The sequence below is a fragment of the Uranotaenia lowii genome, chromosome 3 (genome assembly GCF_029784155.1).
Source record: "Uranotaenia lowii strain MFRU-FL chromosome 3, ASM2978415v1, whole genome shotgun sequence".
NCBI classification, from domain to species: Eukaryota; Metazoa; Arthropoda; class Insecta; order Diptera; family Culicidae; genus Uranotaenia; species Uranotaenia lowii.
The window spans coordinates 163,708,643-163,733,292 of NC_073693.1; the positions used below are offsets into that span (position 1 = coordinate 163,708,643).

At 33.3% G+C, this 24,650-nt stretch overlaps 1 protein-coding gene across 8 annotated transcripts in view; it reads left to right on the top strand.

Annotated features, from left to right (window-relative positions):
- LOC129751162 (band 7 protein AGAP004871) overlaps positions 1–24,650 on the top strand; it is a 544,098-nt gene that overhangs the window by 310,971 nt on the left and 208,477 nt on the right. For 5 of the 8 annotated variants that reach the window (XM_055746511.1, XM_055746506.1, XM_055746508.1 and 2 more), the window contains exon 1: positions 9,940–11,332. The exons of the other annotated variants lie outside the window; for them this stretch is intronic. Coding sequence is in view for 4 of the 5 variants with exons in the window: in XM_055746506.1 (XP_055602481.1) it covers positions 11,302–11,332 (31 nt within the window). In the remaining variant the exon portion in view is untranslated. Of the gene's footprint in view, positions 1–9,939; positions 11,333–24,650 lie in introns of those variants that run through there. 8 annotated transcript variants of the gene reach the window in all.

Genomic DNA, 24,650 nt, shown 5'->3' on the forward strand with positions numbered 1-24,650 from the left:
ATTTCCAAAAACTTGTATTATTCTGTGTAAAATAACCTATAAAAAAACACTACATGCTAAATTAGCCAAAAATCCATTAATAACCAATGTGAACTTAAAACAATGTTACACAAGCACACATTTAAGAGTTTTTATCAATTTATGATGTGCAATTATTCTTTGCTCCATCACGTTGATAAGCTTTTTGATGAAAATCAGCTAGCACGTAGCTACTTTTTCGACATTTCACACATAATACGAAAAAAAAGATTCTACATATATGAGACAAGTTTAGGAATTCTGTACTTGTTTATTCTCGACATCATCAATGATCATGAGAATTTGACCAAAGGGAGGCTAAGGAGGTGACCTGTAAACTTTTATTTTGGTAAATAAATTGGATTTTTTGCCTGTACCAGTACTTGTGGTGTGAAAAAACTGATAACAAACTTACACTTAATGAAAATTAATTCTTCGACACCAGGAATAGTTTGTCAACATAAATCTAAAAAAAGTTAGATGTATATGCTACGGCACTACCACATCATTTGGTTAAAAAATGTATTCGAACTTATTGAATAACCTGTAGGGTGATTTAAAAGTAAATTCCGCTGAAGGCGAGCCAAATTCCTGACTTGCTAGATAAAACTTAGGTATGTTTAAAAACTTTTACGACCAAGCAATTTTTTATTTCTACGGGGAAAATTATACTTGGGAAAATTTTACTTGGGAAAATCTCCATGGGGGGAGGTATAGTGGTTTCATTAAATCATAGATAGCTATTCTATTGGAGACGCTTAATTTTCAGTTGGCGTTGCCGAACACTGTTTCTGTTTAAAACTGTGAAATTTTAGTAAACTTTTGATAAAATCACGGCAAATCGAACGACATCCGGAAACTTTATTTAAAGAACCATTCCCCTATCAGCTGTTTCATCCCCCCACACACGACTCTCATCGTCCCGAAGGCTACAACTTCCAGCTGCAAAAAGTGGAGCAAAATATCTAAATAAAAACACAACATCCGAGAGCTAAAAATAAGCGCCAACAAAGAGCACGAACGCTATCAGAAAACACCAGGATTCAAAACTTTTGCCCCGCTGCCGTTTGTCTGGGGCAGGAGGAAACGCGCCTATCAAATGTCTCTCAGTGTGTCACCGTCACCCAGCAGAAAAGTAGGGAAACACAAAACAAAACCACCCAACACGGAGAAGAGAATCGACAAAAAACCGAAAACAGTCGGCTATAACAGAGAGAGAAAGTTTCTCTACAGCTGAGAAAAACAGGAGAATGTCACCAACCATTTGACTGGATTTGTTTGGAATGTTTTCACCGGATTTTCCTTTGGTCTAGATCAGGTCCCCGGCAGCAAGGCCACTAACTGCTGTGAGTAGGTTTCCGGAATGGCCGGGGGAAAGGTTGTGGAAGGTCATGTTGGTGCGTTCGAATTCTGAACGTGAGAGAATAACACACAGAGAGGGAGAACGATGTGGGCCACGAGATGGAAAATGTGAAAAACAGAGAGCGGAAAAGCGGAAGCAACAATAAATAAATTGCTGCTATCAACCAGTGTGTGACGCGTTTGCTCTTTCGAAGGATTTCAACGAGAGTAATGGTATGGGAAAGCTTCTCTTATCAAAACAGAGGTCGAAGCTTTGGTTTCGTCCTGTCTGAGCGTTCGCTCAGTTCTTGTAGATGAGCCAACATTATTTTTTTGTATGAATTTTCACTCTTGGAGCTTTTTCCCACGATCGGAGCGCCGCCTGCTGAATTCTTTTGTATAAATTTTGGTACTAGCAACAGTGTTGCCGTGCTTTTCTAGATCTTACTGTCAATTATTTTTGAGCTTTCGTTTTCAAAAGGTCGAAAAGCTTTTTTCAGTTGAAGAAGAATAATCTTTTTGATCGTTTCCAAAATAAAAAACTATAGAATAATAATATGGAAACAAAGGATTTGAACAGAATTTGTGCTTCTGCTCCTTTATTTAAGCTTTGTTGAATTGAAACTCCCACATATCGAAACCTAACTGTTTAAATTTTTTTACATATACTTCATTGAGTTTCGATTTTGCCAAAATTTACAAAAAATTTCCAATTATTGATACTGCGTTTCAATAATTTCTACAAAATAATGTTTATTTATTAGGAGTTCTTTTTGTCTTGACTTAAAACTTTCTTTACAAAAGACTGTAGCTGATAATTTATTATCATTTTGCATTCACTCTATTCTTTATTTTGTTTAGTGCTCCAGTTCTGAAAATTTCTAACGCTTTTTCTCAGTTACTGTTTTCTCATTTTGTACATCTTATCACAAATTTTTCAGTTTTGTGTTGCTTTTCTTTAGTATATACTTGCTTCTTCATTTATGGTTCGATTTATGGAGCTTCTATCGACGAAAACTTTTTTGTTTTTGGATTTGTTTGAACATAATGATGGTTGATTGAAATTTAATTACGATTAACGTCCAAAGATTAATCATGATATGTTTCAGGAACAATAAAATTATGTGATTTTAAAATCTTTGCAACTGTTGAAAATGTATGTACTCAAAACTATATTTTAAATTTACATGTAATACATTACATCATTCGATAGGATTTAAGTCAGTGAATCAATTAAAAAAATATTTTTACGAAAATGACATTTTTTCTTCTTTACAAGAGTGTTTGCTGATGCTGACTAATTTGTAAATTTATAGCGAAAATCAGTTATTTGCTAGATAGCTTTGGAGAGTTGTCTTACGATAAAATTTTCAGTTTGTAATCATCGATTTATTTTTTCATCATATTTTATTCACTAAAGCGATGATCATTAGTATCCGGACACTTCATTTCGGTGATAGCTATATTACTAGAGATCGGATATGCAAAACTTTAGCGTTGTGTTGGTTATGAAAAGGACTATCTTGTCTATTTTTGACAGATTTTTCAGTTAACGTGTGTTTGAGATGTTCACGATGCAAAAAGACATGGTAAAAATAATTTTACACAAATTTGCGACTTTTGCGAATTCTGCGCCTCAAAAAATCTTCATTATTGACTTAAAAACTCATGGCTGTTGATTTTTTCTGATTTTTTTTGGATCAAATGGTTAAGAAGTATAAGGAGCCACTCAAGAATCCACACGAAGTTCAAACCAAGCATCAGAGTGGAACCCTTGATCTTAATTAAGGTAAAAAGTCTATGGTTATTGGGGATAACTTTAAGTAGACCCCTTGAATAATGCAATAAATCCATTTCAGGCAGGCAAAAAGTGATGCCCGACTAGCAGACACCATGTACCTAAATAACGAAAAGGGAGCAGTTCAATAGATCGCAATCTGTGCAACCGATTTTTGCGCAATGTGATAGATGTGTTTATGTCAAAATCGGATTAGGGAGATCAAATTCTTCGAGATGCCTACTCATGAAAAGGTTCCAACCCGACTCCAATTGCTTTTTCTAGGTGATTTTGTGTAAAATATCATGATTTTGCAAAGGTTTTACATCTGTGTTAAAAATAATAGATCAATGCATGCCTTAAAAAAGTGTGCAAAGAAAAAAAAAGTAATTTTATGAAAAAGTAAGAGTATTTCTTGAAATCATAGATTTTTTTTTTCAAAATTAGATTAAATGTCACATTAACACCTTCATTTCCTCCATAGAAAGTTTTTCGATCAAATGAATAGTTTTTAGAATACAGACGTTTGTAACTGTCCGGATTCTAAATGATCATAGCCTTACATATCCGTTGTATTGTCATTTTGAAGGATGTTTTCCTATCAACCGTAGAAATACTAATGTGATCAAATTGAAGGGTAAATTTTCTTCCAAATTCTTCCAAATCAGATAAATCCTCTTCAAAACAATCCTTTTTCGCTGCGATACACATATTACAACGTCTTTTCCTCTTATCTTAACACTTTGAAAAATCCTTTGGCCAAATTGTCTCCAAACACATAGTCACACGGAGCTAAATCAGGAAAATGTATAACTTTATTCGGGTGCATCCAAACAATACAATTTGCTACAATTTTGCCTCATTACTTTTTTCATAGACGCACCCTGAAAGCCCAGGAAAAAATCTCCCTAATTAGACCTTGAGTGTCAATCTGACACTCCTCGCTTAAAACCTCTATATCTTTCTTGTTTCTCAACCGATTTTCGTGATAATATTTTTTTTCAAAATGTTTCCAGTTTATTTGAATATTTAAGAAACTTTTTGCACTTTGAAAATCATTTTGAAATGTTGAAATAGTATTTCAGTAGATAATAATAGCTTGTGTGCGTGAAAAAAGACGAAATTAATGAAAAATCAAGAGCTTTAATAATGTAATGATTAAATTACCAGCAATAGGTTAAAAGTCACTTGAATAACTTTTCCAAATAGTAAGATCAGTTGAAAAATCATAGCCTTAAAAATTTGCATTATTCATTTATTTATTTATTTATTCTGATCAACAGATCACTTATAGATCAAAATATTATTCATCTGAGTACCCGTCATATCATGAAATTGAACTCCACTGAACCAAAATTATCATGTTTTTTTTTCTAACATTATTTTTTAAAAGCTGCATTGAATTTACGTTTTCTTTCTGCCGTCCCAGTTTTACTCGATATGGTAAGAAGAATTTATAAAAGAAATTTTTCAGAGAATCTGGTTCAAAAATATAAAAATTGTACTTCTGCTATCAAATTTCGGATACTGTACGAAAATTCGAATTCTTGATTTTCTGTACGAATCATCATTAGAAATTAGAAAAGATTAATTGAATTGAAATCCTGATTCAAATTTGACTCATGATTTCCGAATATGAAAAAAATAATATAGGAACCATTTTGGATTTTTTATTCCTATTTAAATTTGAAGTTTTTGAACCTATTTCTTTAGCAAAGATCAAACAAAACAAAGCTTGGAAATGGTGATCTTGAAATAAAAACTCAGTCATCATGATTATATTTTGAATCAGTTCTACAAGTTGGATGAAATATTGATAATTGTTATAATGAAATCAGATTAAAACCAAAAACTTCAAAGTATAATTTTTCCAGAATTGTTTCGAATCAAACCGCACGTAGCCAGGCCAGAAATTTTTAGCAAAACCGATAATTGATCTTTATTTAACATTCTGAAAATCGGATAATAACCGGGTAAATCTGAGCAAATTGCAGGCAACAATCCAAAATAAATTAAGGAAAAAGTTTTAAAAAAATATTTTTTTTTTAGATTTTTGTTTAATTTACCATATAATGTGAATAAAACCAGGCAAAATCCGAACAGTTTTCTGCAATATCCGGGCATTCGGGACGGACCGGAATTTGTTCGAAAATTTCACTGCAAAACTGGGCAAGCCTTGATGATTCATGACATTGATTGATGACATTTTGGAATGCCTAATCTTAATTGAGTCGATTTTGGAAACAAAATTTCACTTCTTGGTTCCTTTTTGAAATTCTGATCTTAAGATGGAGGATGCCGTCTTTATCAATCTATTTCTAGACTTTAGAAATATTGCAGTTTTTTTTCAAGAGTCGAATCTTAAACTATAATCTTAAACTATAATCTTAAACTTGAATAAAGTTTGAACTGAAAAATCAGCTCTCACTTTTTATTTTTAAAATTTATTTAATTGTGGTAAGTATTGATTTTCTTTTTGAAATCAGCACTGCAGTCTATTTTCGAATTGATCATTAAAATCTACAACAGTGCCAGACATTAGTCTTTACAAAAGCCACATAAAGATGACTAAAAAACTTTGTTTTGCTCAAATCTAAAGCCTCAATTAACCATACTCTTGTGCAAATTCAAAGCTTCCTTTCTAAGTTACTTATTGCTTCATTGAACAAAGTTAGCTTACCATTTTAATTATTTTAGGACGTATTTTTAGTTAGTAAATTAATAAATAATTCGGAAAACTTACAAAGTAACAGAATTTAAAAATAAAAAATCAAATAAGGTACCCAAGATTTTTTATTAATTCATGCATTATTTGAGCAAAAATATCATAGAAAAAGTTAATCTATAAAACCCTTCTATGAGGCGGATCTTCCTACGGCCCTGCTTCTTCATTGTAATGTCTCAAAACATTACTAACTAAAATCAAAATACCTCTTGAGCGTGTATATTTTCTGGGATATTATCACAATAAATATCAAGAAATTGAAAGCAATAATCACCTAATGGTATGTTTTGGCGAGGTGCATGAGCTAAATTGTTTTTTTATCTGCAAATGAATGTTATTAGTTCAGATCTTTAAGTTTTATCAAAACTTCAGGTCTCATTTAATCACATTCATCATTCTGCATATATGCATCTTTGTTTTGTAGAAATCTATAAAACCGCATAAAAGCTAAGTTCTTTTGGAAACGGGGCAGTTACGAATACTTGTATCTAAAAACCATTCGTTTGATCGAAATTCTTCTTATGAATAAAACGAAGGTAATGTTATGATAATTCGTGAATGAATTTGGAAGAAAAATGTATCCTCTTTTGTTTGAAAAAATTCTACTATATTCTTGGTATCTCCCAATGGCCGGCACACACTTCTTTCAGTCATGATATTGATTAGTTTTTCCAATTTATACTTCGTCTAATCTGTATTTTAAGTAGCTGCATCCTCCTCCTTCAATTTCAGCTGCTTTTCAGTTTAATACTTCTTTTTTAAAAGAAACTGAGGGAAATTTAGCAGATACAGCTGTTCCAACACTAACAAAACTAGATTATTGTGAAGCCGCTTAAAAGCTTTTTGAATGGAATATCTGCTGACAGAATTTGACAATAACGAAGTAAAACAATCCTGAAATTGCATTTTAAGTATTATCAGTTAGTAGGTATAGATCGTAGGTTTTGAAGGGTACACAAAAGATTACTCTATTGAGGTTATTCAAAACCGCAAAAACAAAAGTTTTTCATTTGAAAATTGTTGTTTCTTCTCCACAGGTGCAGAATCTTTGCAAATCATTATTTTTTGTACAAAACAACCAGCAAATACATACTTTAATATGCTAGGGACCTTGCCACGAGTCAGGCCCAGGCGAAGGACCCGTCCATGGGAGGGGGAGAGGGAGGGTTTCGAAAATCAATTTTGCAAATTTCGAAAGTTGGCTAAATTTAAATTAGTTCATATAAATAGAGTAGAATAATGAGGAGAATAATAAGAAGAATGTAAAACTGAGGCGACAGTCTTGTAGTGAAGAAGTGTTTAAATAATAAATTTAAAAACCAAAAAAAATCAGCATTGAAAGCTTAAACTGACAATGTACACGTTGGGGAATGGGTGATTTCTTGTGTGTTCAATAAGGAGCTGTTAGAAATAAACATAAAGAATGCTCAATATTTTTTTGTAATTATTGAACTTTTTTAGTTAACATTGCGCATTACAGCTGCTACATCGAATCATTTTTCGATCTTTTCATAGAATAATTATAAAAATATGATCAATTCAAGAAAGATGATTCGAAGCAATAAAAATAAATAAAACATTTTTATTTTCAAGTGCTGATTCAATAGTTTAAAGTTTTAAGTTCTGAATATTTTGTCGCCGTCTTTTGGAAAACTGGGTCATAGAAAGGACCAAATATAGAAACTTTATCTATCTGAAATTTCAATTTATTTGAAAAACAAGAAAAAATTTATAAAAAACATAACAAATGTAAAAAAAATTGGTTAAAACATGCGGTAAAACTAAATAGTAAAATTTGGCGTCCTAAATTTAAATCTTTTGACAGATTTTGTCTGTCATCTCTAGTTTTCGTGATACGATGTATATGAGTTTGGAACATCATTCAATCAAGGAATAATTGTTTGATAAAGACAATTAAAAATAATATAAAAAAGTTAGATTTCACAGTTTTTAAAATTTTTAAACATATCATCACCAGAATGAGGGACATTACTGAAGAAAGCCTGAAAAAAAAATTAATTTCATTTAGTAAATTTGTTACATGTTGCAAAACGATTTGATGTTTGCTATAAAAAAAATATCCTATATTCAAAAAATAAAAATCTACTATAATTTTTTTCGCATAAGTTGAAAGTATTTGCGGTTGATAATTGGTTTAAAATCTTTATTTTGAAATTTTAAGGTTTTTTAAAAAAAATGCAGACATTTGTCAAATGATTTTATCTACATATTTTCCAAGGTTATTTCAAAAATTAAAGCTGATCGAAAAAAAAAACTTATTAAACCTATATTTCTATTCCGCGCACCCAAATTAATCATAAAAACTCTAAGATTCTTTTCACCTTAAAAAAAATAGATTTTTTTGGCCCCGTGTTATTTATCAAAACTTTAAAATGTGAATGTGAAGTTGAGCATTGATAAAACATGATTTTTTTAATTGAGAGTTAATTGGTTTCTTGAAGAATATTTCAATTTAGCACAACATTTATAACGGCATACTTGATATTAAAATATTTTTTTTTGCTTATTCTATAGACTATTGTGAATATTCAATACCTGTCCCATGGCTTCCAACTTGTTGATGAGTTGAAAATAAATATTCAACGAATAAAACTTACAGTCAAAATGGTTGGTTTCAAATTCTGAAATTATTCAGTTATTCTTCTTAATAAAAACCCATTCTTTAGGATGGAGTTTTGTGTGTCAAAATGTGAGTTTCGAAATAAAAGTTTTATTAAACTACACTTACAAACTTACATTAAAAATAGGTTTCAATTCGTGAAGGTCATTAAGTGTCGTAAAATGAAATGTCTCAGGCCTAGAGTGATTTGGAACAAAGTTCCGCCGGAGGCGAGCCAAATTTTTGACACGTTTGTTTATACTTATTTTTGAACATCTTTTGGGATCAAGAAATTTCCGGTTATTATTTAAAATTCATTTCTTGACCTAAAAATTTAACTTGGAAAAAAACCTCCATGAGGGGGAGGAGGGTTAAAACCCTAAACGCCCCCCCCCATCCATCATAAATAATCTGTCTCATAGCCTCGGTACTGGATATACAGCTTACGAGCTCTGGAACTAACAAAAAATTATTATTTGAAGTTAGATTTGAATGACTCATAACTAAGCAACACTTTCAGCTTATCGGAGAAAAAAAATTGACATTTCAGCGGTCTACACTTAGTTTTTCACTTATTAATATTTAAAAAATTCTTATACGAGACTTGCCTTTCCTGATGACTCTTAACTGTACTTACCGATCATGTGTTTCACTCTAAAGTATGATTCGAGCTTTGTGGACATTTTTAACAGTTTTTGGATACTTATCCACCACTCATGCACAAACATTTTATAAATTATCAGCGGTTTTGCCAGCTATCGATTTTATAATGATGGATGATGAAAGAAATTGAATACTTCTGTTAGCTTCAAATTTCTTCAGTTGTACGATTCGAATTCGTTTCAGCGCGCTTACTGCTCGGTGATCGAAGCTTTAGTTAAGAAAAATTCGGATTACTGTTTTTTTTTTTTGTAAGATTTGAGTTTTAATTTTAATTTCTTCCATTTTTTATTATTTCTCGTTACATACTTTAAAAGGTGAAACCTGTCAGTAAAATTGGTTAAATTGAATCTTTGAATGAATTTTTTGCTCTAATTCATACGTAGGATTCCAGCCAAAAGCAAACAATCTCAAATAGTTAGACCCTCTTCCTCGTCAGGGGGGCATCACTGACGAAAGCGCGCTTTCCGACGATATCGAAGCTTTCTCAGTGCCCGAAGCTTTCCACTTTTCCCGCTCTCAACAGCCGCGCTATCGTGTTATCATCCGCTAAACTTTGACATCTCTCACGTGGAGGTTCTCTCATTGAGTGTGGAACAGTTTGCTTTCCGAGCTTTGCGAGAGTGAGGGCTTTGTGTTAACTGAAGAAGTTCTGTTCCACCGAGGAAAAGCTAAAGTAGGGGGTGGGAGAAAAGTGTGGTTCCTCAAAGCTTTCCTTTCTGCCTTGGCCAGGACTAGATTGCTGCATGGCTTTGCTCCGTTTGTTTCGGGGGTTAGTTTACATTCGGATCCGGACCCAGCTAGATCGTTTCCCAGCTTTTCCCGGGTGGTTGATTTCGTCACTGGTCTCTGGTCACTGGTTAAGCTCGAGTTCGAGAACGTGAACGTGGCGCGGTTTTTGTTGGTGTTTTTCGTGTTGACACTGCTGCTCGCAGCTTCCTGCAGCTGAGTTGAATTGTGCGAATTTAAAAAGTGTATCTGTTTTTTTCCTTGGAAAGTTTGCGGGAAGCAAGGGGCTTAAGGAAGAAGGAAGGGCTAACTCAGGAGGAGAGGATTATATTTTTTGGCTGTTCCGATGGGAAGCTGCTTTGTGGAGCCGTGATAAACGATCCAGGTTTTTTCCTCTTGGTGACCGAAATTGTTCATTGTCAGAGTGTATGGAAATTTATCCGGGGAAAGTAGAGCGATGAGCATAATGATTATTTCACTTGAGTGAAGTGTTCTCGGGTTGGGAAATCGAAGAGCTTGTGTGCGATGATTGCGAAAGAATCAAATTTACTTGTATCATAAGCCTAGCTACGTAGTTGTTCGATATATTGTGTATAGAGAAGAAGAGTGTGGAAATAGATTGATTTACTGGAAGTCGTTTGAGGCCATATCGGTTGAATGTGTCCCATTTAATTGTCCATTAGAGTGGGTAGGAGGAGCAGATATTCTAACGACGTCGCCCATTAAACGCAAGCAAGCCGCCCACCGAAGTCCCGTCAAAAGTCTTTTGCCTTTTGCTGATGAGGCCTTTGTGTGTGAAGATTGCAACAGCAATCATCAGTAGTCGATTCACTAGTTAGTGACGTTCAGGATTACAGTGCTGTGGGGGCTATTTTTATACTCCTCCACCATCAAAGCCCTGGAATTGGAAAAAGAAAATATGCTCACACAGTCGATACGATATGATCGATACGTGAAGGCTTAGAGGTAGATAGCGTTCAATTGCCTTCAGCCATCGTGTCTTGAATTTATAGATATACACGCGTGTACGTATATGTCCCAACAATCAGCCAAGTGAAGGAAGAGTTCGGAAAATTAGGTCCTTTGTTTCCAAGTGTGTGCCTAAACCCCAACCCCAAAGCCAGTGAAAAATATTCCATTTCCCCATCAAATCGTCTGCCAGAGGCCCCCACTAATAAGGGCTGCTTGTTTATGGAATATTGATTCGGATAAATTACCAAACCAATATAACGACGACGACGTCGACGCAACCCCAGTTGGATTAGCCAACCCAACCACAAGTGGAATTCTCCGAAGCCGATCATCCCAAGAAGCCTGAGGTACCTTCTCTTTCCTCTACTTTGGGACCCAACGAAGACAACGACGATTGCAACAACGAACTTCAACACGGCAAACCGAGACTTCTCCGGTACCGCACTGGAAAACGGAAATATGCCCGAAGATAGTGCGGTCATGGTTGAAGGTATGTCCTTTCGGCGTCTAAACGCGCCCTAATCCCTGCTATTATTGCTGATCTTCCCCAAATGATGAGCATTCCCCCACCCTTCCGGTCCACATAATCCACCTCTAGCCCTAAAACCCCTTGCAAACACACTTTTCAGCTACACTTGACACTTAACTCACGGGGGAGAGGGAAATCGACAGAGGACTGGTTTTTTGGAGGAACCAGAGCTGGATTTACATCTCATGCGAGCTCGGATAGACAATTTAATTAGGCCAACGTGCAGCTGTTCTTTTTAACTTTTTTTTTTGCATTGAAATTGAGTTGAAATCGTGTTATATTTTTTAGTGTTTCTACAGAATACACACAATTTTGTATTGTGTGCTGTAGGAATTGAACGGGGTTGTGAGAAAATAATTATTGTTTATAATCCAGCTTTATATCTCTTATGTACAATAAAACACTTTAAATACAACACACGCACGACAAATACAAGTTCTTGTGACGAATACCCGCCAATATTTAAACATCGTCGGATAGATGTATTCTTGACAGTTCCAGAAATCAAAAAAACACTGTAACACTGCAAAGCTGACAAAAATTATAAGCCAATTGAAAATATAATTGATTTCATTCGGCTCCAACTACAGACAACCAGGTGAAACAAATTTACTTAATTTTTAAATGTTGAAAAACTTAAATCAATTACCTACACAATGAATCTAATATCATCAAAATCGATCTACATTTGCGTCCACAGGAACGACAGCAACAACAAGTCAAATTTCTCTGAAAGGGATATTTTGCAAACGGCCTTGGAGGGTTTTAAAGTAAACACTTATCATAGCAGAGGAGAATGGGGATACTTGATCTACTTTGCTCATTTTTATAAAATCTTTTTGGAAAAGATTAGAAACTCGTCGTCTTTTGCTTTTTCTGACAGCAGCGTGTAATTTCTAGTTTATATTCTCCAAAAGTTAGAACGATACATTACCCATAGATGCACTAAAAGGATTTCCATAAGACGAAAAATTTGTGATATTTTTTAAGTTAAAGAATACTTGATCCTTTACTCAAGAACACTTGATCCTTAATTTAGGGTGCCCTGACCCTAGAAAAAATCTAGCAAAATCCAGATGAAAATGACTCGTTGGCTATTTTTGCCATGTTAGTTCTGATTTCACAGTTTGTAAGTATCAGACAAAGGGAATTCTAAAAGTTTGGTTACTACCCTAAAGCCATTGCATACTTTAAGGCGCAATTTTCTAGTTTAAGATGAATACAGTATTTTGAGTCCTTTTTAACAGATAATTACTAGATAACATAAGTTATTTTAACAAGTGTTAGTAATTTTGTGATAAATCATGATCACGATCCATTCAGAAGAGAAATACATCTTTTTGGACTCTACAGATCAATTAAACCTATAACATCTATTTTGGAAAACTTTTTCTAAAAAAATTGAGAAATTACTATTGCTTTGAAAATATGGCATTTTGAATTTCAATCTAACGATTAACATGTTGGAATAAATGTTTCTATTATATTTTTTTTTCATGTGGGAAACATTTTAAAGTGATAAAGAAAGATCTTCATATCACATTTTGTCACAAAACATTTTCATACCAAATTGAGTAACTCGAAAAATTAAATTTTTGAAATTTGAAGAGATGACAGCATTTTTTTTTTAGTTCTATTTGGCACATTTTTCTCGAACATTTGATATTTGTAGGACATTCTTGTTTCGAAAGAATCAAGTATCCCCAGGGATCAAGTGTCCTCATTCTCCCCTATGTATTAAAATTAATTTTGAAATTATTTTAGTTTATTGATTTCAATACGATTCCAACCAATCGTTGATCATTTAATGCAAAATTAGTGGATATCGAAAAAAAAACCTTTAAATCAATTTATTTGTCAATTTACTAACGCATGAAAATTATAAAACACAATTTAAATTAACATGGATTAATTCTGTTCAATTTATACAGTATGAACTATAATGAAAAGCGAAAATTTTTGGACTTTGTTTTGGTATGCTTTGACGATTTTTATAGGTATTATTTGTGGGTGTATTAGCTCTAACTTTTATCTGTCAATTGGTGTGATTCAGGAGCACAGTATAGGCCAAGAGGGGTTAATAGCAGGTAATCCGATCTATCAAATTTCAGAATCAGCCATTTTGATTGCTTCGTTACGTTTGTTTGATTATGGACGCTTTCTGTTCACAGCATGCCTGACAGCAAAAAAAGGTATGGTTTGATACAATTAACTGAATTGCGACATTAATCTTTGTGAAAAAAGATTTCCTTTTAAGAGATTCATTTTATTTAACAAAAACAACAAAAAAAAGTCAAAAAAATAACTAGAATTTAATCAACTAATGTTTTCCAAAGAAAACATTTAAAACAGGTCTACAACTTAATTAAAACTAACATATTGAAATAAAATTATTGATTAAAAAGCACCAAAAAAGCTGGCTAGGTGATTTAGTTAAAGACTAAAAGTCATTCTTTGAGGTGACGAATGAGTTGGGATTTCAAAGAGCTGAGGTTGTTAATGCTTTTTAAGACTTCTGGAAGACTGTTTTAGGATAATGGTCCAATGTACAAACAAAATTTCTAACTCTCCAAAGAATGCCACTCAAGGACGATGTTTTTTTTGATGATGTTGTTTATACGAAAACTCCGGGAAAGTGTTTCCTCTAGTGTCAACCCCAAGCATTTAAAGTCGTCAACTTTTTCAATTGTAGAATTTGCGAAAACAAGGTGATTACTTCTGGTGATAACTCTTCTGAACGAGCGAAAGATCATGTACTGAGTTTTCGATAAGTTTAAAGTTAGAAGGTTACTATGGAAATATTTGTGAATCTCTAAGTCTTTTTCCATTTGTTTAATTATATTTTTTAGGCAACTTTCAGGACAAAACAAAGCAGTGTCTTCCGCAAACAGTCTGGGAATGTCATTTAAAGGTAAATTGCTTAAATTCTTAATGTATAATAAGTATAACAATGGACCAATATTACTGCCTTGTGGTACACCCACATCAAGGGGTTCCAAGGAACTTTCTGTTTCGTCGATAGAAATAAATTGTTTCCGATCTGTAAGGTAGCTTTTAATGATGGTATTATCAACACCTCTTATTCCATACCGTTCGAGTTTTTTGTGGATCTAAAGTATCATAGGCTTTTTCAAGTCTAGAAACAATCCTCCTACGATTTTTTCTTGTCTATATTTTCTATGACAGAATCAATCAGTTCACACATAGCTATCAGTGAAACGCAGCCGGCTTTGCAGGTCGTATAAAATATTATTTTCATTAATGAATTGGTTTAGTCTGCTTATTAGAAGTTTTTCAAACACTATACTGAATACGCTAAGCGTTGAAATTGGACAGTAATTGTTGATACATGTGGCATCACCTAATTTAAAGTCGGGAACAACTTTTGCGATTTTTAAAATTTCTGGATAAAAAATGTCATTTTTCCAAAATATTATTGAAACACTCAGAAAGTATTCTTGAAAATTCCAAACAATTAGATTTTAGCAGACTGCTATGTATTTATCAGGACCACTACTTTTTTTTGTTTTTTTTTAAGATTGGATTATGAGAACAACTTCGTTACTACTTGCAGGACGTAAAAAAATGTGTTTGAAACTCTATTTATAAATGACAAATTATCAAAAGATGGATGGACTTCTTGGTCCCGTGGGAAATGTATTTGTGCAAATATAACCAAACGACTCAATGATGAGTTTGTGTCTTATAACTGCGTTGTTGGATTCTAGATTAACTGGAACATTTATATCTCCAACTATCAAACAAGAGTGACTGTCAGGAAATTTTCAAGTCTGTCACAGAAATTATTAAAAGCAAAGGACGGTGATCTATAAATTCCATGAATGTTGATAAACTGGCTATTTAACGATAGCTCAGTGCTGATATTGTAGAAACCATCTAGTTCAATATTGCTTTATATTTTAAAATTTAGATTATTATTCACGTACATCGCTAATCGGACTGACACCTATCTACACGATAAGATCGACGAGTATCCAGGTATATTATAGAGTTAAAGTTTTCTTTCACGTGTCAGGTTTCACACATCACTAACACGTCAAATATCACTTTAGAAAGTTCAATAACCTGAAGGATGTTATCAAACTTTTCCAGATCATTCATACTCCGAATGTTCCATTGAAATATTCGTAGATTTTTATTATTATTATTGCCTATTGCTAAATTAAAATCTACTATGTTATCGTTATATTTATTTTTTAAAGTATCCATAATTAAAATAAAGTATTACAACACACATGCAAACAAATGTTCTGATTCATCTTGCTTTACAGTCATTGATTTTGGAATATAAACAAGTTGGAATAAGTTAAAAAAAACCTTTATATTAAACTGAATTGCGTATAATCTACACAGCAAAAATTATTTCCTGTAAAATTACACAAATGTCCTGTAACTAAAAGGAGCAGGACATTTACCGTAATTTTACAGGTCGAAAACATGATTACGTGACATTTAATTTTCAGTGTTCCACTAAAAAGGACATTTGCTGTAATAATAAATGAATCTTCGTTAACTTTCAAGGAAAACAATTTAAAATTACAGGTTTTGTTAATTACAGATGATTTATATTAAAGGTTGCAGTTTTCAGTGACACGTAATAGTCAAAAAAATTTCTGTGTATATCGTACAAAATCTTAGAAATAGTTTTTTTGTTCGAAAATATTAATATTTTTAATTACACTCTATTATTTTATTGAACTGAATAACTAAATTATTGTTCGGTCTAATAATTGTTAAAATACTCAATATATCAACTTATTTCTTTCCTTTTTTAGGGTTTAAAAAATCGGAAAGGGAAAAGAAAAACAGAAGTGGAATTTGATAATTTGTTCTATCCTGTGTGTACTGAATAACAAAGGTTCGTTTTATTTAAAAAGTATGTAAAAAACTCCGATTCATGAAACTTTGATTAAAAATAAGAAATAAGAAAAAAAAAAGATTGGTATTTCTATCGCAGTTTTCATTCAACTTAAACCTTAGAGGCTAAGGAAAACATTTAGTGTTTGCTGCTTTGGTTTTGAGTAGAAGAGTCGATCTTCATACTTAATTAAATTATAAATTAAATTATTGAAAGTTTTAGCTGCGGGAGTTATTTGAAAATTTCGACTCTCAGAACGCAAGTGCGTGGAATTTTCGCTTTTATTCTAAAGCGGTATTCGTTTAGAAATTTGACAAATATGTATGCGTATACAGGCCGGACTCGATTATGCGTTCTTCCCCATTTCATTTGAAACCGATAAATAAATCCAAACGATGAACGATTCAAAAAGCCATGACTTTTTTTTAACTACATTTGTCAGGGAGTAAAAAAGCGTATAAAATTCTTTTTAAAAGAAAGCGTTGGATTTTTTTTTTTGACTGCGAGACAAATTTTGAATGCAGACAATTTCATTTCAAAAGTAGGTACACTTACTTTAGAGTTTGTGACCCGTGTAATGGCTTCAGAAACGCGTGGATGACTTGTAAACTTTTCGAAAAGTGGTAGGGTAAGTTGCCCTACTTTAGACCTATTAAGCGGTGCTTTTCAAATAATCACGTAATTCTCATGAATGGGCGAGAGGTTTATATTTTAAAGAAATTCATTTATAGTTCATGATCTAGTCTACAAGTTTCAATGAAAATTTTCAATTTGCAAAGATATGGATGATCCAAATTTCCATCTTTGAATTTACTGTTCCTATTTTGGTACTGAACTGGTTTTTTTCATTGCACCTAGATCTAAAACTCCTATATAAAGTATAATTTTTCGAAAATTCATTCATTCATTTCATTCATGGAATCCTCAATCAAATATTATCATAAAAAAGTATTACAGATTTTTAACAATAAAAACACTTAAATTTCTGTGATGAATATCTCAAACACTTTCACTCTCCGTTAGCTTTATCAACAGACCTATATCTGAAATTTATTTGTGTTTACTTAGTTGTTGTTTATTTGCCTAAAACAGACAAAAAATGTTCGAAATGTTTAATTTTTTTTTTACGTTGTGCCTCAATTTCAACATCGCACTTTTGTTGATTTGTGGGTATTTAAACAAAGTTTTTGTGATGACTAGTCTAAGAATGGAACATCAAAGTCAAAAGTCTCCTATTTTTTGAACCTTTCCAAATTTTCCGGGTTTTATATTGACTTTCATTTATTTTTGGAAAAATAGGTAGTGTGGTTCATATTCTTCAAAGTGAAAATAATTTCCCTTTTAACTTTGGCTTGGACAGTAAAAAAAAAGGATTTTTCCTTATTCACTTTGATTTTGAAACCGCCCCACTATGCGAGCTGTCTGAATTACCACTGATTAGATGGTACATTTTTAAAAACGTTGAAAATTTTATCAGAAAGACTTTCTACGGCAAAAAGGGTATGATAGGCTTCAGGAGTATCTTTATTCTATGCTAGTAAAATGAATTATTTACAGTTTTCTGCATTTTAGGACTAAAGTAAGCTTGAGGTCCAAAGTAGGAGCACTCACCCTATTTGAAGGTGTTTGTTCTCAAGATCACGACTTTTCTAGAAAACACTATCCTGTCCTAGTATTGTGTAATTGTTCAGCTCACCTACTGAAGATCTGAACTACTGTTGCCTCCAAATATCAGCTGATGGTACATTTTCCAGATGATCAAATCTGGATGTAGTAATTGACTGTTGTAAAGTGTTCCTAGTCTTTCAGGAAAATTTGAAGACAATTTTAAGCATATTAACATTAAATTTGCAATGTTTTGGATAGCTGAGGCATGGAATGTAGAAGGATGCAGTTCCAGGGTCTTCCAGGACGATCTCGTGGTGGTTGTTATCAGAGAGCGACTACCATCAATTCAACAAAAGTTCATGGCCCAGAGTAACATTTTTCAAGAAGAAGATGTTTAGATTAGATGTAATGAATAATAGAGAAATTGTAACCGATTTTTCTTAAAATCAAACAAAAATGGGTTAAATGACTTAGTTTCATTCATTTAAGGTAATTTTAAATCTATTTGGTAAAGAAATAGGCATTTTCTGTAATGTGCCGAATACTTTTGTCCAACGAAAAATTGTGAACTTTATCTTCTTCTTCCCTTCTTATTATGAAAGCATACTGAAATAAGAAGTAAGAATATCACATCACAATCAAATAATAGTTACATTAAATAAATGCGATACGTTAATTTATGCCGAATACTTTTGTCCAGCAGTGTAGACTCGAGTATGACCTGTATCTTACCAACCATTTATTTGATTGAAATGCTTTCTCTGGAGGATATGAATGTTATTTTATGATAATTCATGAAAAAATAAGATAAGCCGTTTTTCAACAAATTATTCTTACTTTACATGTTATATTTTTAGGAAGGGTACACATTTTTCAGTCATGGCGTGGGTCAGCGTTCTCCACGGACACTTCGTCGCATCAATAATTTAGGTGACTGATTTTTTTATTCTTTTATTTTTTTATTACTGCCCTGCAGCTCAATAATTCTCAATTGGAAATCCTGAACCCACTTTGATGGATTTAGATGTTAAGAAATTAACTGGATTTGGTTACTTTTGTGCACTAAAAAAAGTTTCACTGGATTTTCAGCTGTCAAAAACTGACCAAATCATTACAGGTTCACCATGAGAATCATGAAAATCCGTTAAGTGAGTTTAATTTTTAGTGTTTAGTTTTTAAACCATCGTTTGAAAGATGCTAGCCATCATATCTTCGAAAGATGTACCGTCAACTGGGGCATCATGCAATACTTTTCAACTTCAATGGCTTCTAAAAACTTAATGTCCTCAGATATTCATACTGCTTGTACATCAAAATGTTTAAGGTTGATGGGAGATCAAATTCACGTAGTCAGCAAAAATAAACTAGTTATTTTTAAATTTCAAAAATATGCGATTTTCACCATATTTTGAAAAAGGGGCAAGTTGCCAAGAACTTTGTTTATACTGAAAAATCAAATGAAATCGTGTAAAAATTTATAGTTTGTGATATATTTTTAGTATCAGAACGCATGAAGCATCAATTTTTAGTTATCTTCGAATTTAATTTTTCAGTTTTTCTGTCATAAATGTTTTTAAAGAAAAAGCATATGGATACAGCATACATTTAGGGGTAAAAAAATACTTCACAAATTTCTAGTAGCTTAAATCATATAAATAAATGTTTGGATGGATGAAATATTGATATGAACAAACGTGTGATGCAAATCAATCATAATCCAGCATATGGAATCGAGATTTAAATGGTTAATCTTTGATTTGCGTTTTGATGCATTTGAGCCCAGACTGGTAACTGAATTAAAAAATATTTATTTAACAATAAATGGCGATTGTCCGAAAACTATGATTACACCAATAGTGATGACAAAGGCTATTAAAACCAATATTAGGCTTTCAGGTGATTATCATTAAGCAAATCCGTCATACTGGGTAAAGTTTTTCACGGCATGGAAAATTGTAAAAAATATTGTACATCAGATTAAAGAGTTAAGTAAAAAGGAATCTCTTCGAGGAATCATCAAGTTTCCTTGAGATTCTGTATGTGTTTGTGTTCGTTTAAAAAAAAGTGCAAACTTAAATATTAAAATTTCGACAGCTTCTTAAAAAAATTTCAACACTCACGACATAAGAACATTTACAAAACAACAGGTTTTTGACATCACAAATCGGTTATGATGGATTTTTACACAAATTGTGCTTAATTACTTTTGCTTCTTCCTTGGCATCGTTAATATTTCAGAAACGCGTTAGTCTGAACTCTGAAAAATAGACAAAATAATCAAGTCTACTCTAAAATAATAGGTACCACAAAACATTGTCTAAAAGAATATTTGTGGAAATAGTTGATTTTTCATTTCTCACACCAATTCCAGATAATATACAGACGTCTTATCAAATCTTAATTAAGTGAAACTCAAATCCAGCTCTGGTCCCTCACCTGCCATAAACACAACACTTATACACACTGACAGAAGTTCAACCAAATGAGCGATTTGTGGGACCAAGTGTACCGTGAAAAAATTTAATTAAACTTCACACTTGCCGCATTTCCTTTCCTTATCATACGAAGCCAAAGGGAGGTCGAAAAAAAAAACTTTGCTGCAACCCCTTCTAGTAGACTTACCCTTAAAGTTACAGTTTCCTGTCTCCTGTGCCTATTTCCGTAGTCACTTTACCCAACCATTTGAGTACAGTACCTCCATTTTCCAGTGCACATTTCACAGTTGGTTGTACATCGAAAATAGTCGAACCCGAGTCGAGTAGTTACTCTACCTCATCCGAACTACCCATGTTGTCAGTACAGTTGTAGTTGTTGATTTTAATTTACCACACACTGCGGATGGATGCCACACACAAGTTCCAATGAAAAACCAGCAACAGATACCCACCCCCACATCCAAAGACACCCACCCACCCATTCCAGACTAAAAGGAAGACGGTGAGTGGGGTTAGGTGTGAGGGGAGGCCCCACCCCCACTTTTTCCTTCCCACCATTCGCCCTCCAGCGGAAATGATGGGCTTAATTTGTTGAGTTCCGATTGCTCGGCGCACAGTTTCCTAAACCCGCACGTGGCCCAACCCAATAAATCCCGAATCCTTTGGCAGCAAGTGGGGGCCTGAATCTTTTTGTTTGTTGATTTTGTGTACTTTTTCCGTTAACTAAACTCACCGTGCAAACTCGACTGTCGGTTCGGTGCAACAAACTAAAATTACATGGAATTCTGATATGTTTCCATTGTGTTGTAGTGAGGGTATCATCATCTCACGACCGACATATGAACGGAAATATGTCTATGGGTAGGATAAAAATATATATGAAGGTCTCCGGCCAGGGGCCAACGATTTCATATCTACGGATTATGGCTGCCTCTGTTCTGTTGTTGGATTGTAGAGGTTATGAATAATTAGTGATTGGGAAGGATTTCATGTTTTTACAACTGCACTTAATCGGTATTGATTTGCGATTGCTGGAAACGTTTAAGCCAACTGGCAAAATGAAAATTGAGGAATGTAAACGTCCAGGAAATGAAAAACCCTGTCCCTTGATTATAGCCAAATAGTTGATTGGCGTTTTAATTGAGCTTAATCCTTCATCAAAAGAAAGTAAAAGCAAACTCGTTTCTTAGGGATGTCAAAGTAAATTGAACGATTAAAACGAATTTGAATAAAGATTTCACATATAAATTACAACCATTATCTGGCCATTAGAGGATAAATTATCGCTGCCAATAATATTCAGTGCAAACCAATGATTTTGAACTCAATAGGCGTTTCAATGGAAAACGACTGTACTCCATTTCCCCGAAAACCATTGCCCAGAATGAAACATTACCAGAATTTCAATCACCAGAAATCCACTTCCCCAGAATTTTTTTTCCCAGAATGCACCATTTACCAGAATTTTTTTTCCCAGAATGAACCATTTCCCTGAAAAAAAATTACCAGAATGAACCATTTCCCAGAAAATTTTTCGTAAGAATTGCCATTTCCCAGAAAATTTAATATATTTATCCAACCTGAAATTCAAAAAATTAAAATGATTTTTTTCCACAAAAATTGGATTCTCATAATACTATTCTTTTGCGGCAAAGCCGCAACCAACGTGGATGCAGGGGCCGAGGCGGCACAAAGCCGCCGAAGCTCCCAAATCCGAGGTGGCCACCGACCCGCCGTCGGAAGCGGCGGCCCTAAGACATTGGTCTAGGTCTGCCGGGGCTTCCTAGGTCTGCGTGGAAACTAGGGTTCATCCCAGGGCTTGTGATATAGCTCAGATGGCAAATCAGTTGCTTTCTGAGCCGATGTCCGTGAGTTCGAGCCCAAGAGTAAACATCGATAACAGTTGTACCGGAGAAGTTTTTCATTGACTTGTCCGCCAACTTCATCGTTGATATAAGTCGCGAATGACATAAAGATGTTAAAACGACTATAATCGAAAAAAAAAATAAAGAGGTGATCCTTTAGCCCCGCGACAGCGTGAAGGACAAAACGTCTTTCAAGTTCGAACGCGCAGCGTGAGGAGTCGGATGCCAAAACGGTTTTTAAAGGACCATGGTAAACACTGAATCAATTAAAGTAGGGTCAAGTGGGGTAATTATGAACACGGGGTAATTCCGAACAAGTGCCAAACGCGCTGCTGTGGGGGATGAATGAACACAAAAAGTTCCAAAAGTGGTAGTTTAACATCCGATTGATAGCTGTAAGCTATTTCCGATCTGTTTTGAAATCATAATGATATCATTTTAAATGTTTTAAAAAACCATTACCCCGTGAAACGGAAATCGTTTCGGACAGTGTTTAATGTTTTAAATATCTGATCATAGTAAATCCAGCTGGAATGTTGTTATCACTTGTTTTACATCCAGTTTATGATGCTCTGTCTGGATTTTGAAGAAATTTTGAAAAATTTTATTCGCACTGATTTACAGATGAGTGTTCATATTTACCCCATAGTTTTCGTCCTATGGGGTAATTATGAACACATCTTCTCATGCATTTCCCGACATTTCTAATGCTTTTTTATGGTCAAATGATTTATTCATCAACTTAGGGGGCCATTCACTAATTACCCAAGCATTTCCAGATGCCTTCCCCTCCTCCCGTTGTAAGAAATTTCTTTAAAAAACTACTCCCCCTCCCTTTTTATAAGATCTTAAAAAACATTAAGGACCGTGAATAAATCTTAGCCGGGAAACATCAATACTCGGCATTTATATCCCAGAATCCACTGTCCACTGGACCAAATTCAATAAATTTCATGATTAAATTAGGTCTGCAATGTGATAAGTTTGTAAATTTTTGAGAAATTGATTTTTTTCTTCTAAAAATGAGATTCGGATTGAGAAAAAAAGTTATGCCAGTTCTTTTCAGTCTTTGAAAAAAACTTTTGAACCTCATTTCATTTCTACTGGAAATAAAATTTCAAAAGTGTAAAAAGTGAATAAAACAGAAATTCTAAAAAAAAGCTCAATCCGTAACCAAATTTAAACAAGTCTTAAATTTGTTAAAATATAAAGTAATAAGAACTTGCTTTCGTTGGTAGAAAAAAGGCAGTCAAAAGTTTTACCGGTATTACCAAAACCGAAAACCTGTATCCCAGGAATACCGAATACAGATTTTACGTGCTTTCAAAACCTGGTTTTTTGGTAATTGATAAATAACAAGGTTATAAACCAGACTTGTAGAAATGTTTAATTTTACTATAAATTAATTTCACCATTTGTTTACGAAAGGTTTGCTGATCGAGCTTTTATTCATAACTGTGTGAAAACTAACATTATTATGAACCTTAAATCTCTGTGGTCAGCAAAAAAAAAATGAAAAACTTTGATAATTTTTTATTAGTGAATAAGTACACAAAGCAAAGGTCTATTTTCCTGTATGTTTGGACAACGTGCTGCTTTTCAGAACATTTGAATTACAGCAAATAATAATTGTTTATGTGTTACATCCGGATGTCAAAGATCCAAAATCTATTTTCTTGCAGTCTAATTTTTATACTTAGATACTTTTTCCAATGTTAATTTGTTCGAATATTTTTTTTTTAATTTGGTGCAAAATGAATATCGTTTGGTTGAAGATTTTCTCTTTCAGTTTGTTGAGGAAAACTTCGGTAGTACTTCAATTTTATTTTTTGAAAGAAAAGAGCTACTTATGTGAAATTTGATACAGGTGATAAAAAAATTTATAAGTGTCAATATTTTTCAAAACAGTCGATCATATAGAACTGACAAGCCTTGTAAAAAATGACCGTTTACTGATCCAAGAAGATTTTAATGAATGTTTTTGTGAAACAATCATTTTAAAATATTTTCAAATTTTCGGTATATGTATAGGTTTCAATTTCATGATACCTCGCACGTACGTGTAAAGCCTAGCCCGTGCCTTTTGGTGAAGACTTGATATTTGCTGCGCAGGACATTTTAAACGGATGAAAAAACTATCGAGTAGCCTAAATCGTCTAAAATTTTACGCGTATGGCGAGGTCCTATCAAATAAAAATGTTCTGTAAAGACATAAAGAAACGGAAAAAAGAAACCAAGAAAAACGTGAAAGATTCAACAATGAAATTAAACTCTCGAAACGAAAGATAAAAAAATATCAATAAAAACGAACACTAAATAGCTATTTCTCTATTCTTTTGCATCTTAATTTTGATACCATTTGTATATTTTGCAAGTTTTATACTTGAATTGAATTGAATTTTTATAAAACAACCCATTTCTTATTACTGCTGATTTATTTTTTTTTTTTTTATAAATATGTCTTTATTAGTCTTTTAATCATTACATTTAAG